Source organism: Salminus brasiliensis, chromosome 2, assembly GCF_030463535.1.
Source record: "Salminus brasiliensis chromosome 2, fSalBra1.hap2, whole genome shotgun sequence".
NCBI classification, from domain to species: Eukaryota; Metazoa; Chordata; class Actinopteri; order Characiformes; family Bryconidae; genus Salminus; species Salminus brasiliensis.
In genome coordinates this window covers 2867908-2880401 of record NC_132879.1, presented here as the reverse complement: position 1 = coordinate 2880401, position 12494 = coordinate 2867908, and the positions used below count along the sequence as shown (strand labels likewise).

General features: G+C 40.0%; 1 protein-coding gene across 1 annotated transcript in view; it reads left to right on the top strand.

Annotated features, from left to right (window-relative positions):
* The window catches only part of LOC140550261 (thyrotropin-releasing hormone-degrading ectoenzyme-like), a 341162-nt gene that overhangs the window by 184030 nt on the left and 144638 nt on the right, over nucleotides 1-12494 (top strand). The window contains exon 6 of the mRNA XM_072674121.1: nucleotides 86-199. Within this exon, the coding sequence (XP_072530222.1) occupies nucleotides 86-199 (114 nt within the window). The remainder of the gene's footprint in view (nucleotides 1-85; nucleotides 200-12494) is intronic.

Sequence of the window (12494 nt, the reverse complement as noted above, 5' to 3'; positions counted from 1 at the left end):
AGAGAGGTAGATGCAGCAGATAAGTGATGTAATCAACAGCAGCAGCCGTGATGTTTGAACCCGGGCTGTTTCCTCTGGTTTGCAGTGGTTTGGAGACTTGGTGACGCCGGTCTGGTGGGAAGACGTGTGGCTGAAAGAGGGATTTGCTCATTTCTTTGAGTATGTGGGCACCGACTTCCTCTTTCCCAAGTGGAACATGGTAAGATGCTTCCTTTCTCTCCATCTTTTTTTTCCACAAATAATGAAAATTTCATGCCGTGACCTAAAAAAAAACCCTTCACACACTCTGGGATCCACAACTGTGTGAATGGGGAGTGATTACAGTCCCGGTTCTGCTGCATCATGCTCTCTCGTACATCCGGCCTTCTGTTATTACAGCGATTTGTGGTAGCTTCAGTCAAAAAACACTATATGTCCAAATGTTTGTGGACACCCCTTGTAATGAATGCATTCAGCTGCCACCATTGCTGACACAGAGGTGATAAACATTAACCTACTGACCTGCATGATCAAGGTGACCAGGTCAAGTACTGGATGGAGCTCCACCATCCATCATTCCAGAGAACACAGTTCCTCCACTGCTCCACAGCTTAATGCCGGGGGGCTTTATACCCCTCTAGCCCACGCCTGGCATTAGGCAGCAGTGTTTGTCTGCTGCAGAGAGTCCTATTCTATTGGCAGTACGTCTTTACAGAGACTCGACAAGCTGTGTGTGTGTGCACTTGCACAGCAGCTGAATGCTTCATTAGAAGGGGTGTCCACAAACATTTGGACATATAGCGAATATTTCAGTGCAGTTGGAAAAGAACAGAAAACCTGTTGACTTCAAAGGCGCTGATAATGGGAGCCAATGAGCAGTCGCTGAGTTCCATGAATAATAATGTACGGTTTAGTGTGAAAACTACAGCTGTTCCCTCAAACACTGCAGATGTTCGGATGAGTCAGACGGAGAGACAGTCTGACAGTGCCGACGTTCCAACACTGCAAAAAAAAGGGGGTTCTGGTTACGATCAGAGCTGTTCTACAGCAAACTCACCCCTCTCCAGAAATAGCAGCACTGAGTCGTGTATCAGAGGCAGGAGTCCTACCTAGCATGGTGTGCTTGCCTGGCTAGGGTATCGAACCTGAGGGAAGTGGTGTAGTTACCCACTACATCTACACCAACCACCATCTGATACCATCTAAAACAAATGTAAAAAAAAATGCTCTCAGCTAAAGAACACAAATGAATGTTTGATGTCTTGAACCCTAGATCAAATTATCTATTTATCAATAGATCTATTATTCAATAACTCAATCTGGTAAAAAAATAAATTCAGTATCTACTATAAATGATTCAGTAACTGCTGTAAATGATTCAGTACCTGCTATAAATAATTCAGTTACTTCTATAAATGATTCAGTAATTGCTATAAATAATTCAGTTACTTCTATAAATGATTCAGTAATTGCTATACATGATTCAGTAACTGCTATAAATGATTCAGTAACTGCTATAAATGATTCAGTATCTACTATAAATAATTACGTAACTGCTATACATGATTCAGTAACTGCTATAAATGATTCTGTAACTGCTATAAATGATTCAGTAACTGCTGTAAATGATTCGGTAACTGTTATAAATAATTCAGTTACTTCTATAAATAATTACGTAACTGCTATACACGATTCAGGAACTGCTATAAATGATTTAGTATCTTTTAAAAACAATTCAGTATCTTCCATAAATGATTCAATATCTACTATAAATGATTCAGTAACTACTATAAATGAATTAGTATTGCTACAAATGATTCTGTAACTGTTATACATGATTCAGTAACTGCTGTAAATGATTCAGTAACTGCTATAAATAATTCAGTTACTTCTATTCATGATTCAGTAATTGCTATAAATGATTCAGTAACTGCTATAAATGATTTAGTATCTTTTAAAAACAATTCAGTATCTTTTAAAAACAATTCAGTATCTTCCATAAATGATTCATTACCTACTATAAATGATTCAGTAACTGCTATAAATTAATTAGTATTGCTATAAATGGTTCAGTAACTGCTATAAATGAATCTGTAACTGCTACACATGATTCAGTAACTGCTATAAATGATTCAGTAATTACTATAAATGATTCAGTAACTGGTATAAATAATTCAGTTACTTCTATACATGATTCAGCAATTGCTATAAATGATTCTGTAACTGCTATACATGATTCAGTAACTGGTATAAATGATTCAGTATCTACTATAAATGATTCAGTATCGACTATAAATAATTACGTAACTTACGTATCTCCTATAGATGATTCTGTATCTAATATAAATGATTCAGTAACTCCTACAAATAATCAAATTATTAAAAATTGGAAGACAGTGTTGTGGAACGGATACCTAAAACACATTTTCTCTGTTTTTCACTTTTCTCCATAATATGGATCTGGCACAAACGTTGTTCTTTATATTGTATCAGAATTTCATGAATTGCTATAAATGATTCTGTAACTGCTATACATGATTCAGTAACTGGTATAAATGATTCAGTATCTACTATAAATGATTCAGTATCTACTATAAATAATTACGTAACTGCTATACATGATTCTGTAACTGCTATACATGATTCAGTAACTGGTATAAATGATTCAGTATCTACTATAAATGATTCAGTATCTACTATAAATAATTACGTAACTGCTATACATGATTCTGTAACTGCTATACATGATTCAGTAACTGGTATAAATGATTCAGTATCTTTTAAACACAATTCAGTATCTTCCATAAACGATTCAATACCTACTATAAATGGTTCAGTAACTGCTGTAAATGAATTAGTATTTGCTATAAATGATTCAGTAAGTGCTATTAATGATTCAGCATCCACTGGAAATGATTCTGTAACTGTTATAAATGATTCAGTATCTGATATAAACAATTCCATTTCTACCATAAATGTTTCCGAATCTACTATACATGATTCAGGAAACGCTATAAACAATTAAATATCTAGCATAAATTATTCTGTATCTGCTATGAATGGTTCAATATCTACTATAAATGATTCAGTATCTACTAAATAATTTCATATCTATCATAAATGTATGTATGTATGTATGTAATCATGATGTATTTAGAATCTAATATAAATTATTCAGTAACTGATAAAAAATATTCAGTTACTGCTATAAATATGTAACTACAATAAAGGAATCACTGCACCTGGAGCAGAGAGAGTCAATGGCTTTGCTCAAGGTCCAAACAGTGGCAGCTTAACCCAGTGTTCAAACCACTGAGCCACCACTGCAGATTCAGTATCTACAAAAAAATTCTGTATCTCCTATAAATGATTCAGTAAATGCTAAAAATGATTCAGTATGTAATGTAAATGATTCACTACTATAAATGGTTTAGTATCTACTATACATGATTCAGTATATACTAAAAAGGATTCAGTAAATGCTATAAATGATTCAGTATTTACCATAAATGATTCAGTATTTACTATACATGGTTCAGTATCTCCTATAGATGATTCTGTATCTAATATAAATGATTCAGTAACTCCTACAAATAATCAAATTATTAAAAAATGGAATAATGTGGATCTGGCACAAACGTTGTTCTTTATATTGTATCAGAATTTCATGATGAACGGACCAATAGAATAAAATCTTTCTCATTGACCTGACCGAACAATGCTAAGCTATTCCTTTAAGTGAATAATGCATGTAGAAGACTTTTGTCTGGTGACTGATAAGAGCGGCCCCGACCCCCCGGCCCCCCTGTCCCTGCTGCCTCGCAGTGCAGAGGAGATTTATTTATGCTGGTGTAAAATATTGATTCGATTATTTACATGTTGAATTTGTGGTGAGCTGTTGATAGCATGATGACGGCGCTAATAAATCTCAGTGTGCTGCTGCGGCCCTTAATCTGATTTCATCTCTGATGCATATTAAACACAGCAGCCAGCAGAGCGGCTGGACCAGACTGACAACACTGAGCTATTTCTGGCCTAATATCGACCGCCCGCCTCTCTCTCTTTCTCTCTCCTCTTTCATTCTGCTTCTGTCTCTCTCAATCTGTCTCTCTTTCTCTCTATTCCTCTCTCTCTGCCACCTCATCACACTCTCTTGCTGTGTCTCTATCTCTCCCTCCCTCTGTCTCTCTTTACCTCTCTCTCTCATCTTGTGTCTTTCGCTCTTACTCTCTCACTTTCTCTCTCACTCTTTCTTTCGCTGCTTTAATTGGTCTCTCTCGCTCTAACCACTGAGCCGACTGCTGATTCAGCTACAAATGATTCAGTAGCTGAAATAAACGATTCAATGTATACTATAAATGATTCAGTATATTCTTTGGATGATTCAGAAACTGATATGAATGATTCAATATCTGGTATAAATGATTCAGTAACTGATATAAATGAGTCAGCATCTCTTATCAATGATTCAATAACTGCTATCAATGATTCAGTAACTGCTAACAATGATTCAGTAACTGCTTTATTCAATATATACTACAAATGATTCAGTAACTGCTATAAATGATTCAGTAACTACTATAAATGATTCAGTAACTGCTTTAAATTTTTCAATATATACTATAAATGATTCAGTAACTGCTATAAATGATTCAGTAACTGCTTTATTCAATATATACTACAAATGATTCAGTAACTGCTATAAATGATTCAGTGACTGCTTTACATTTTTCAATATATACTATAAATGATTCAGTAACTGCTATAAATGATTCAGTAACTGCTTTATTCAATATATACTACAAATGATTCAGTAACTGCTATAAATGATTCAGTGACTGCTTTACATTTTTCAATATATACTATAAATGATTCAGTAACTGCTATAAATGATTCAGTAACTGCTTTATTCAATATATACTACAAATGATTCAGTAACTGCTATAAATGATTCAGTGGCTGCTTTAAATTATTCAATATATACTATAAATGATTCAGTAACTGCTATAATTTATTCAGTAACTGCTTTATTCAATATATACTACAAATGATTCAGTAACTGCTATAATTTATTCAGTAACTGCTTTATTCAATATATACTACAAATGATTCAGTAACTGCTATAATTTATTCAGTAACTGCTTTATTCAATATATATTATAAATGATTCAGTAACTGCTATAAATGATTCAGTAACTGCTTTATTCAATATATACTACAAATGATTCAGTAACTGCTATAAATGATTCAGTAACTGCTTTATTCAATATATACTATAAATGATTCAGTAACTGCTTTAAATTATTCAATATATACTATAAATGATTCAGTAACTACTATAAATGATTCAGTAACTGCTATAAATGATTCAGTAATTGCTATAAATGATTCAGTAACTACTATAAATGATTCAGTAACTGCTTTATTCAATATATACTATAAATGATTCAGTAACTGCTTTATTCAATATATACTACAAATGATTCAGTAACTGCTATAAATGATTCAGTAACTGCTTTATTCAATATATACTATAAATGATTCAGTAACTGCTATAAATGATTCAGTAACTACTATAAATGATTCAGTAACTGCTATAAATGATTCAGTAATTGCTATAAATGATTCAGTAACTGCTATAAATGATTCAGTGTCTACAATAAATTATTCAGTCTCTGCAATACATGATTCAGGAACTGCTTTAAATGATTCTTGAGTCTCTCTCACTGTCTCTCTTGCTTATTCTTTCTCCCCCTTTACTGGTCTCTCTCTCTCTCTCTCTCTCTCTCTCTCTCTCTCTCTCTCTCTCTCGCACGCTCTTTATCTATGCCTCCATTTATTGCTCTCACATTCTCTCTTTCCTCCCCCCTCTCTCTGCCCCCTTTGTCACTATTGCCTTCTCTCTCCAGCCGTGCGACTGTATCCTTATCAGTGTCAGTCAGAATGACCGTCACACGTGTGGTCAGTAAAACTCCCAGCAAGCTCAGTGTGAAGCCAAATTACAGTTATCTGCTCGCCTCTCTGAAGCCCTACAGGCTTCTGCAGCTGCTCCACAAAGACCAATTACACTCACAGCGCTGTTACACTGTTAGCAGCGCAACCCGTACCCCTCAAAAGTTTGGACACACCTTCGCATGCAGCGGTTTATGCATTCTGGTGCGGTCCCAGGATGTAGAGTACGGTAAGACCGGCAGAACATCTTCATCCACATCTTTGGGTTGGACATTCCCCCACTTGGTTTCTATACACTGAGCAGCCATAACATTAAAACCACTGCAGAAGAGCATGCAGATGATCTGGCTCCAGGGGCTCCTGTTTAGGGGTGGAGTTACATATTAGGCAGCGAGTGGACAGTCAGTTCTTGAAGGTGATGAAGGTGCTGAAGCAGGAAAGATAATGGTCAAGAACCTGAGACACCAGAACCAAACTGTGATGTTCTAGACGACCAGAACATCAGGCATCAGGGCTGTTTCTGGTATGCAGTGGTCAGTACCCACCAAAAACAGGGTCACTGATGCTCATGAAGGCCCCGCCCACCTCACAACTTACAGGACTTACAGGGATCTTTAGGTACCAGATACCCCAGCACATCTTCAGGGGTCTTGTGCAGTCTAGATGGGTCAGAGCTGTTTGGGTGGCCTTTGGGCCAGGTGGGTTTTAATGTTTTGGCTGATGGGTGTGTAAAGTCTCCTAGCCTGCTCTGCTGTTTCTCCACTCACTCCACTATTCAGGGCTTCCTTTCATTTCTCTGTGTGCTCAGGAATAATGGAGCGCGGCAAAGCCTCGAACCAGCACATATGGTCCTAAATACGCTGACCAGAAAGTGTTAATCTCCTTCAAGAACCTTCCTTAGACTCTTCAAAGTAGCCATCCTTCTTCAAAGTAGCCTTGATGCAGCCTTGCCGTTCTCTCAGGCAGCTTCTTGAGGAGCCACCTGGGATGCTTCTCCAACAGTCTTAAAGAACGTACACATATGCTGAGACATTTGCTGGATGCTCAAAACTACCTTTTTTTTTGGAGCTGGGAGTTCAAAAACACATTTTACGAATTGAAAATTGTTCCCTGAGGCAGTCAAAAGGATTAGGTTGATTGAACACCTGCCTTCCCTGGTCTGGACCTTCAGTTTGGTCCGAGCCAAATGTTTGTGGACACCCCTTCTAATGATGATAATATATTCAGCTACTTTAAGTACTGATGTGAAAATGTGTGCACAGACATACAGCATGTCTAGTCCCTGCAGAGAAGTACTGCCAGTAGAATAGGACTCTATCCGGAGCAGATGAGCATGAACCTTTTGGCACGGCCCTGCCTAATGCCAGCTGCAGAGCAGTGAGGAATGATGGTGAGTGCAATCAAATCCTTGCAGCAATGCTCCAATGCTCCAAAATCTGCCTAAATCTAGTAGAAAGCTTTTTTTGTTTCTTCCCTGGACAGTAGAGACTCCAACAGAAGCAGGATCAACTCCTTTTAATGCCATTGATTTGGATGTCCCAATACTTTTGTCCATTTATTTGATTGAAAATGAGTACATTAGCTTATAGTATATACTATAGTACTCACAGTTTGCAGCTCAGATCAGTGTATTTATTAAGCCATAAGGCAGTTTTGTTCGAGGTCGGCCATCGCCCCTCATTTGATCGGCCCGTCAGCCAACCACCGGCTCACAAACCTCTGACGCTGATTGGATTTTTTTTTTATTTTATGAGGACGGGCAGCCGCGGCCGCTTTCAAATTTTTTATGACATGCCAAATTGCAGGCGATTAGGTCAGCCGTGAAACGGCGTCTTTTATGCCGCGCAGCTGTCAGCCGTCACGCACAATAGCGGCTGCGTCGTCATGGCAACAGGCAAGCGCAGCACGGGGGTTTAGGTGTATCTTGATGCCGGCCTGAGCTGTTTACAGCACTTCCTGATGCAACAGGCCTGTTATCTTGTTACAGTGTGGAGCTGGAAGACGCGCGAACACGCTGTTTGTGGTTCCTCGTTAAATATTCATAACACACCGATATCTCACTCACACGTCCTCCATGACTGCATACGTTCAGGACAGTAGCCTGCATTACACCGCCTGCCTCTGTGCACGCAGGAATGCAGAAGTTCTGTTCGTGTAAACGGCCCATCTGGACCAATCAGTGCTGCAGGATTTTGAAACCAATTGTGAGAGTTAATCAGGATCCAGTGTACAGCAGCTTAGCCCCGCCCATTCAGCCTACAGCGGTTTAGCTCCACCCATTCACACTACAGCATTCAAGTCCACTAAATCAGATTACAGTAGTTTAGCCATTCAGCCTACAGCTGTTTAGCTCCACCCATTCAGCCTATAGCAGTTTAGCCTCGCCCATTCAGCCTACAGCAGTTTAGCTCCACCCATTTAGCCTACAGCAGTTTAGCTCCATCCATTCAGCCTACAGCATTTTAAATCCACTAGGTAAGATTACAGTAGTTAAGACCATGCCCATTCAGCCTGCAGCAGTTTAGCCCCACCCACTAATTCAGATTAGAGTAGTTAAGACCATGCCCATTCAGCCTGCAGCAGTTTAGCCCCACCCACTAATTCAGATTAGAGTAGTTAAGACCATGCCCATTCAGCCTGCAGCAGTTTAGCCCCACCCACTAATTCAGATTAGAGTAGTTAAGACCATGCCCATTCAGCCTACAGCAGTTTAGCTCCACCCATTCAGCCTACAGCTGTTTAGCTCCACCCATACAGCATTTTAAGACCACTAATTCAGATTACAGTAGTTTAGCCCCATCATTCAGTCTACAACATTTTTAATCCACTAAGATTACAGTAGTTTAGCCCCGCCCATTCAGCCTGCAGCAGTTCCACTCCACCAATTCAGCCTACACCATTTTAAATCCACTAGGTAAGATTACAGTAGTTTAGCCCCGCCCATTCAGCCTACAGCAGTTTAGCTCCACCCATTCACTGCATTCAAGTCCACTAAATCAGAATACAGCAGTTTAGCCCTGCCCATTCAGCCTACGGGGGGGCAGTGGTGGCTCAGCGGTTAGAGCGCCGGGATATCGATAACAGGGTTGTGGGTTCGATTCCCGGGCTCGGCAAGCTGCCACTGTTGGGCCCTTGAGCAAGGCCCTTTACCCTCTCTGCTCCCCGGGCGCTGGAGTTGGCTGCCCACCGCTTTGGGTGTGTGTACTCACTGCCCCTAACACATGTGTGTGTGTGTGAGTGTGTGTTCACTACCAGAAGGGTTAAATGCGGAGGACACATTTCACTGTACAGTGACAAATACGTGCACCATTACAGTAGTTTAGCTCCACCCATTCAGCCCACAGCAGTTTAGCCCCACCCATTCAGCCTATAGCATATTATGTCCACTAAGTCAGTTTACAGTAGTTTGGCTCCACCCATTCACACTACAGCAGTTTAGCTCCACCCATTCAGCCTACAGCAGTTCAACTCCATCAATTCTGCCTACAGCAGTTCAGCTCCACCCATTCAGCCTACAGCAGTTTAGCCCTGCCCATTCAGCCTATAGCATGTTATGTCCACTAAGTCAGCTTACAGTTTGGCTCCACCCATTCACTCTACAGCATTCAAGTCCACTAATTCAGATTACTGTAGTTTAGCCCCGCCCATTCAGCCTGCAACAGTTCCACTCCACCCATTCTGCCTACAGCAGTTCAACTCCACCAATTCTGCCAACAGCAGTTTAGCTCCACCCATTCAGCCTACAGCAGTTTAGCTACACCCATTCAGTCTACAGCAGTTTAGCCTCGCCCATTCAGCCTACAGCAGTTTAGCCTCGCCCATTCAGTCTACAGCAGTTTAGCTCCACCCATTCACACTACAGCATGTTAAGTCCACTTAGTCAGATTACAGCAGTTCAGCTCCACCCATTCAGCCTACAGCAGTTTAGCCTCGCCCATTCAGCCTACAGCAGTTTAGCCTCGCCCATTCAGTCTACAGCAGTTTAGCTCCACCCATTCACACTACAGCATGTTAAGTCCACTTAGTCAGATTACAGCAGTTCAGCTCCACCCATTCAGCCTACAGCAGTTTAGCCTCGCCCATTCAGCCTACAGTAGTTTAGCTCCACCCATTCAGTCTACAGCAGTTTAGCTCCACCCATTCACACTACAGCATGTTAAGTCCACTTAGTCAGATTACAGCAGTTCAGCTCCACCCATTCAGCCTACAGCAGTTTAGCCTCGCCCATTCAGCCTACAGCAGTTTAGCTCCACCCATTCAGTCTACAGCAGTTTAGCTCCACCCATTCACACTACAGCATGTTAAGTCCACTTAGTCAGATTACAGCAGTTCAGCTCCACCCATTCAGCCTACAGCAGTTTAGCCTCGCCCATTCAGCCTACAGCAGTTTAGCTCCACCCATTCAGTCTACAGCAGTTTAGCTCCACCCATTCACACTACAGCATGTTAAGTCCACTTAGTCAGATTACAGCAGTTCAGCTCCACCCATTCAGCCTACAGCAGTTTAGCCTCGCCCATTCAGCCTACAGCAGTTTAGCTCCACCCATTCAGCCTACAGCAGTTTAGCTCCACCCATTCACACTGGTAGTGAGCTTATACAGTACGAACATAAGCAAGCGGAGACTGCAGTTAGACGGAGAGACTTAGAGGAGGTGCATTACATCAGCTCAGACACAACGAGGCATTGCAATTATATTAAGACTACAACTACCACAAGTATCTCCTGACTGACATTATCCTGGTGTCACACGGCCTTCACCGAGCATCAGCATGGAGCAAAGTGACAAAGTGTGTTATATGAGGACAAACATCCAACAGATTCCGCCTCGTACAGACAGAACCGAGCTGCTAATTAGCATAATACTGTTTCAAGACGGGGAGGAAAAAAAACAAAAAAGCCATGTGTGTAGGAGAGGCTCTTAATGCAGTAATTTGGAGGAGAGAGAGCGAGCGAGCAAGCGAGCGCTCCAGGCTGGGCTCATGAAAATAAGTAAGTAGGCCGGTCATCAGCATAACAAAACCCAGCGCAGGGTTGTCAGCCTTGGTCGTGGCCGGCGGCTTTCCGAGTGAATGAGGAGTCGTGATGATTGCGTCCGAGAGGCTCGGCCTGTTCTCTCTCTCTCTCTCTCTCTCTCTCTGTGAATCGGGCTCAGATTTAGCCGTGTGATGTCCTGTTTAGCTCTTCGATAGCGGCCGTTAGAGACTGGCTGGGATGCGTATCGATGTACGTATATCATAGTATAGTATGTGCCAACGTTCATCACTGAATATCAGGCCATATCGGGTTCATGTGGTACCCCTCAGTATTCTACAGTGACATCTATTGCTGCTCTGACGGCTTCGAGTCGGCACTCAAGGTTTTTCCATTACTTCTGATGATCGGAAAATGATGAAATCATGGCAGAAAGGACGGGTACAACACTGGAGCTCAGTTAGTCAAGAGAATTCCAAAAAATGTGGATTTCCACCAAACCATTTTCCATGTATCCCTCCACTATGTGTTTGAGTCAGTCCCGGTTTTGATTAATACAGCATATCCCAACATTAATGACTAAATAATAGGCCTCGGGTTCAAGTGGTTAACCCTTAGCATTCCCAAAGGGAAAAACCCTTTGTTTTGTATTGTTTATATATATATATATATATATATATTTATAGTTTATAATATAAAAGGATAAGTATAGTATAGTAATGTAGTATAATTAGTCCTGTAATTAATTTTTTGGTTAGTTTTATAGTAATTTTCTATAAAAGCATATTTACATTCTATACAGGCAGGTTTAAGCCTGTATATACATGTTTTTATGTGACAAAATGACCAAAACATGGCTAAAATGTAACAAATGGGTTTTCTTTCTGCGAAATAAGCCCAAAATACAACAACCTCACTCTTTACAATGTTAGATCTCTATGCATTTTTCCTCATTTCTGTGTAATTCAGTATTAAAATATAACCAGTCATTCAGAGTGAGTATATATATATATATATATATATATATATATATATATATATATATGTTTAAAAGTATCTTTTGGAACTATTTTTTCCAAAAAACAATCCAGGTTTTGATTAATACAGCATGTTCCCACAATAATGACTAAATATTAGGCCTTGGGTTAACCCTTAGTGCTCTATAGTAAAACCTTTAGTTGTAATTGTACACGTCCAGTTTCTAATATAAAACTATTCATGATTAGTCATGTAATTAATTACCTGTTTAGTTTTATATTTAATTACATTTGTATTCTGTACAGACAGGTTTAGGTCTGCACCTCCAAACCCACCAGTGAACCTACACGAGTCTTCTGAGTCTTATGTAGAATGATGATGATGGTAAAACTGTGGCGAATGTGAACACTAGTAGTTTTCCTACGGGACTACATTGCTGCATGACGCCCTACTGGTATCCCTGCACCATGGGTTTAAAAACATGTTTTAGTTCAATATTAAAAAAATATATATATGATAAAACAGTGTCTCAGGCATCAGGCCTGACATTCATAACCATTCAGTGCAATAACTTTAGGCGGTAAGGGTTCGAAACTCTTCAGACGTAGCGGTA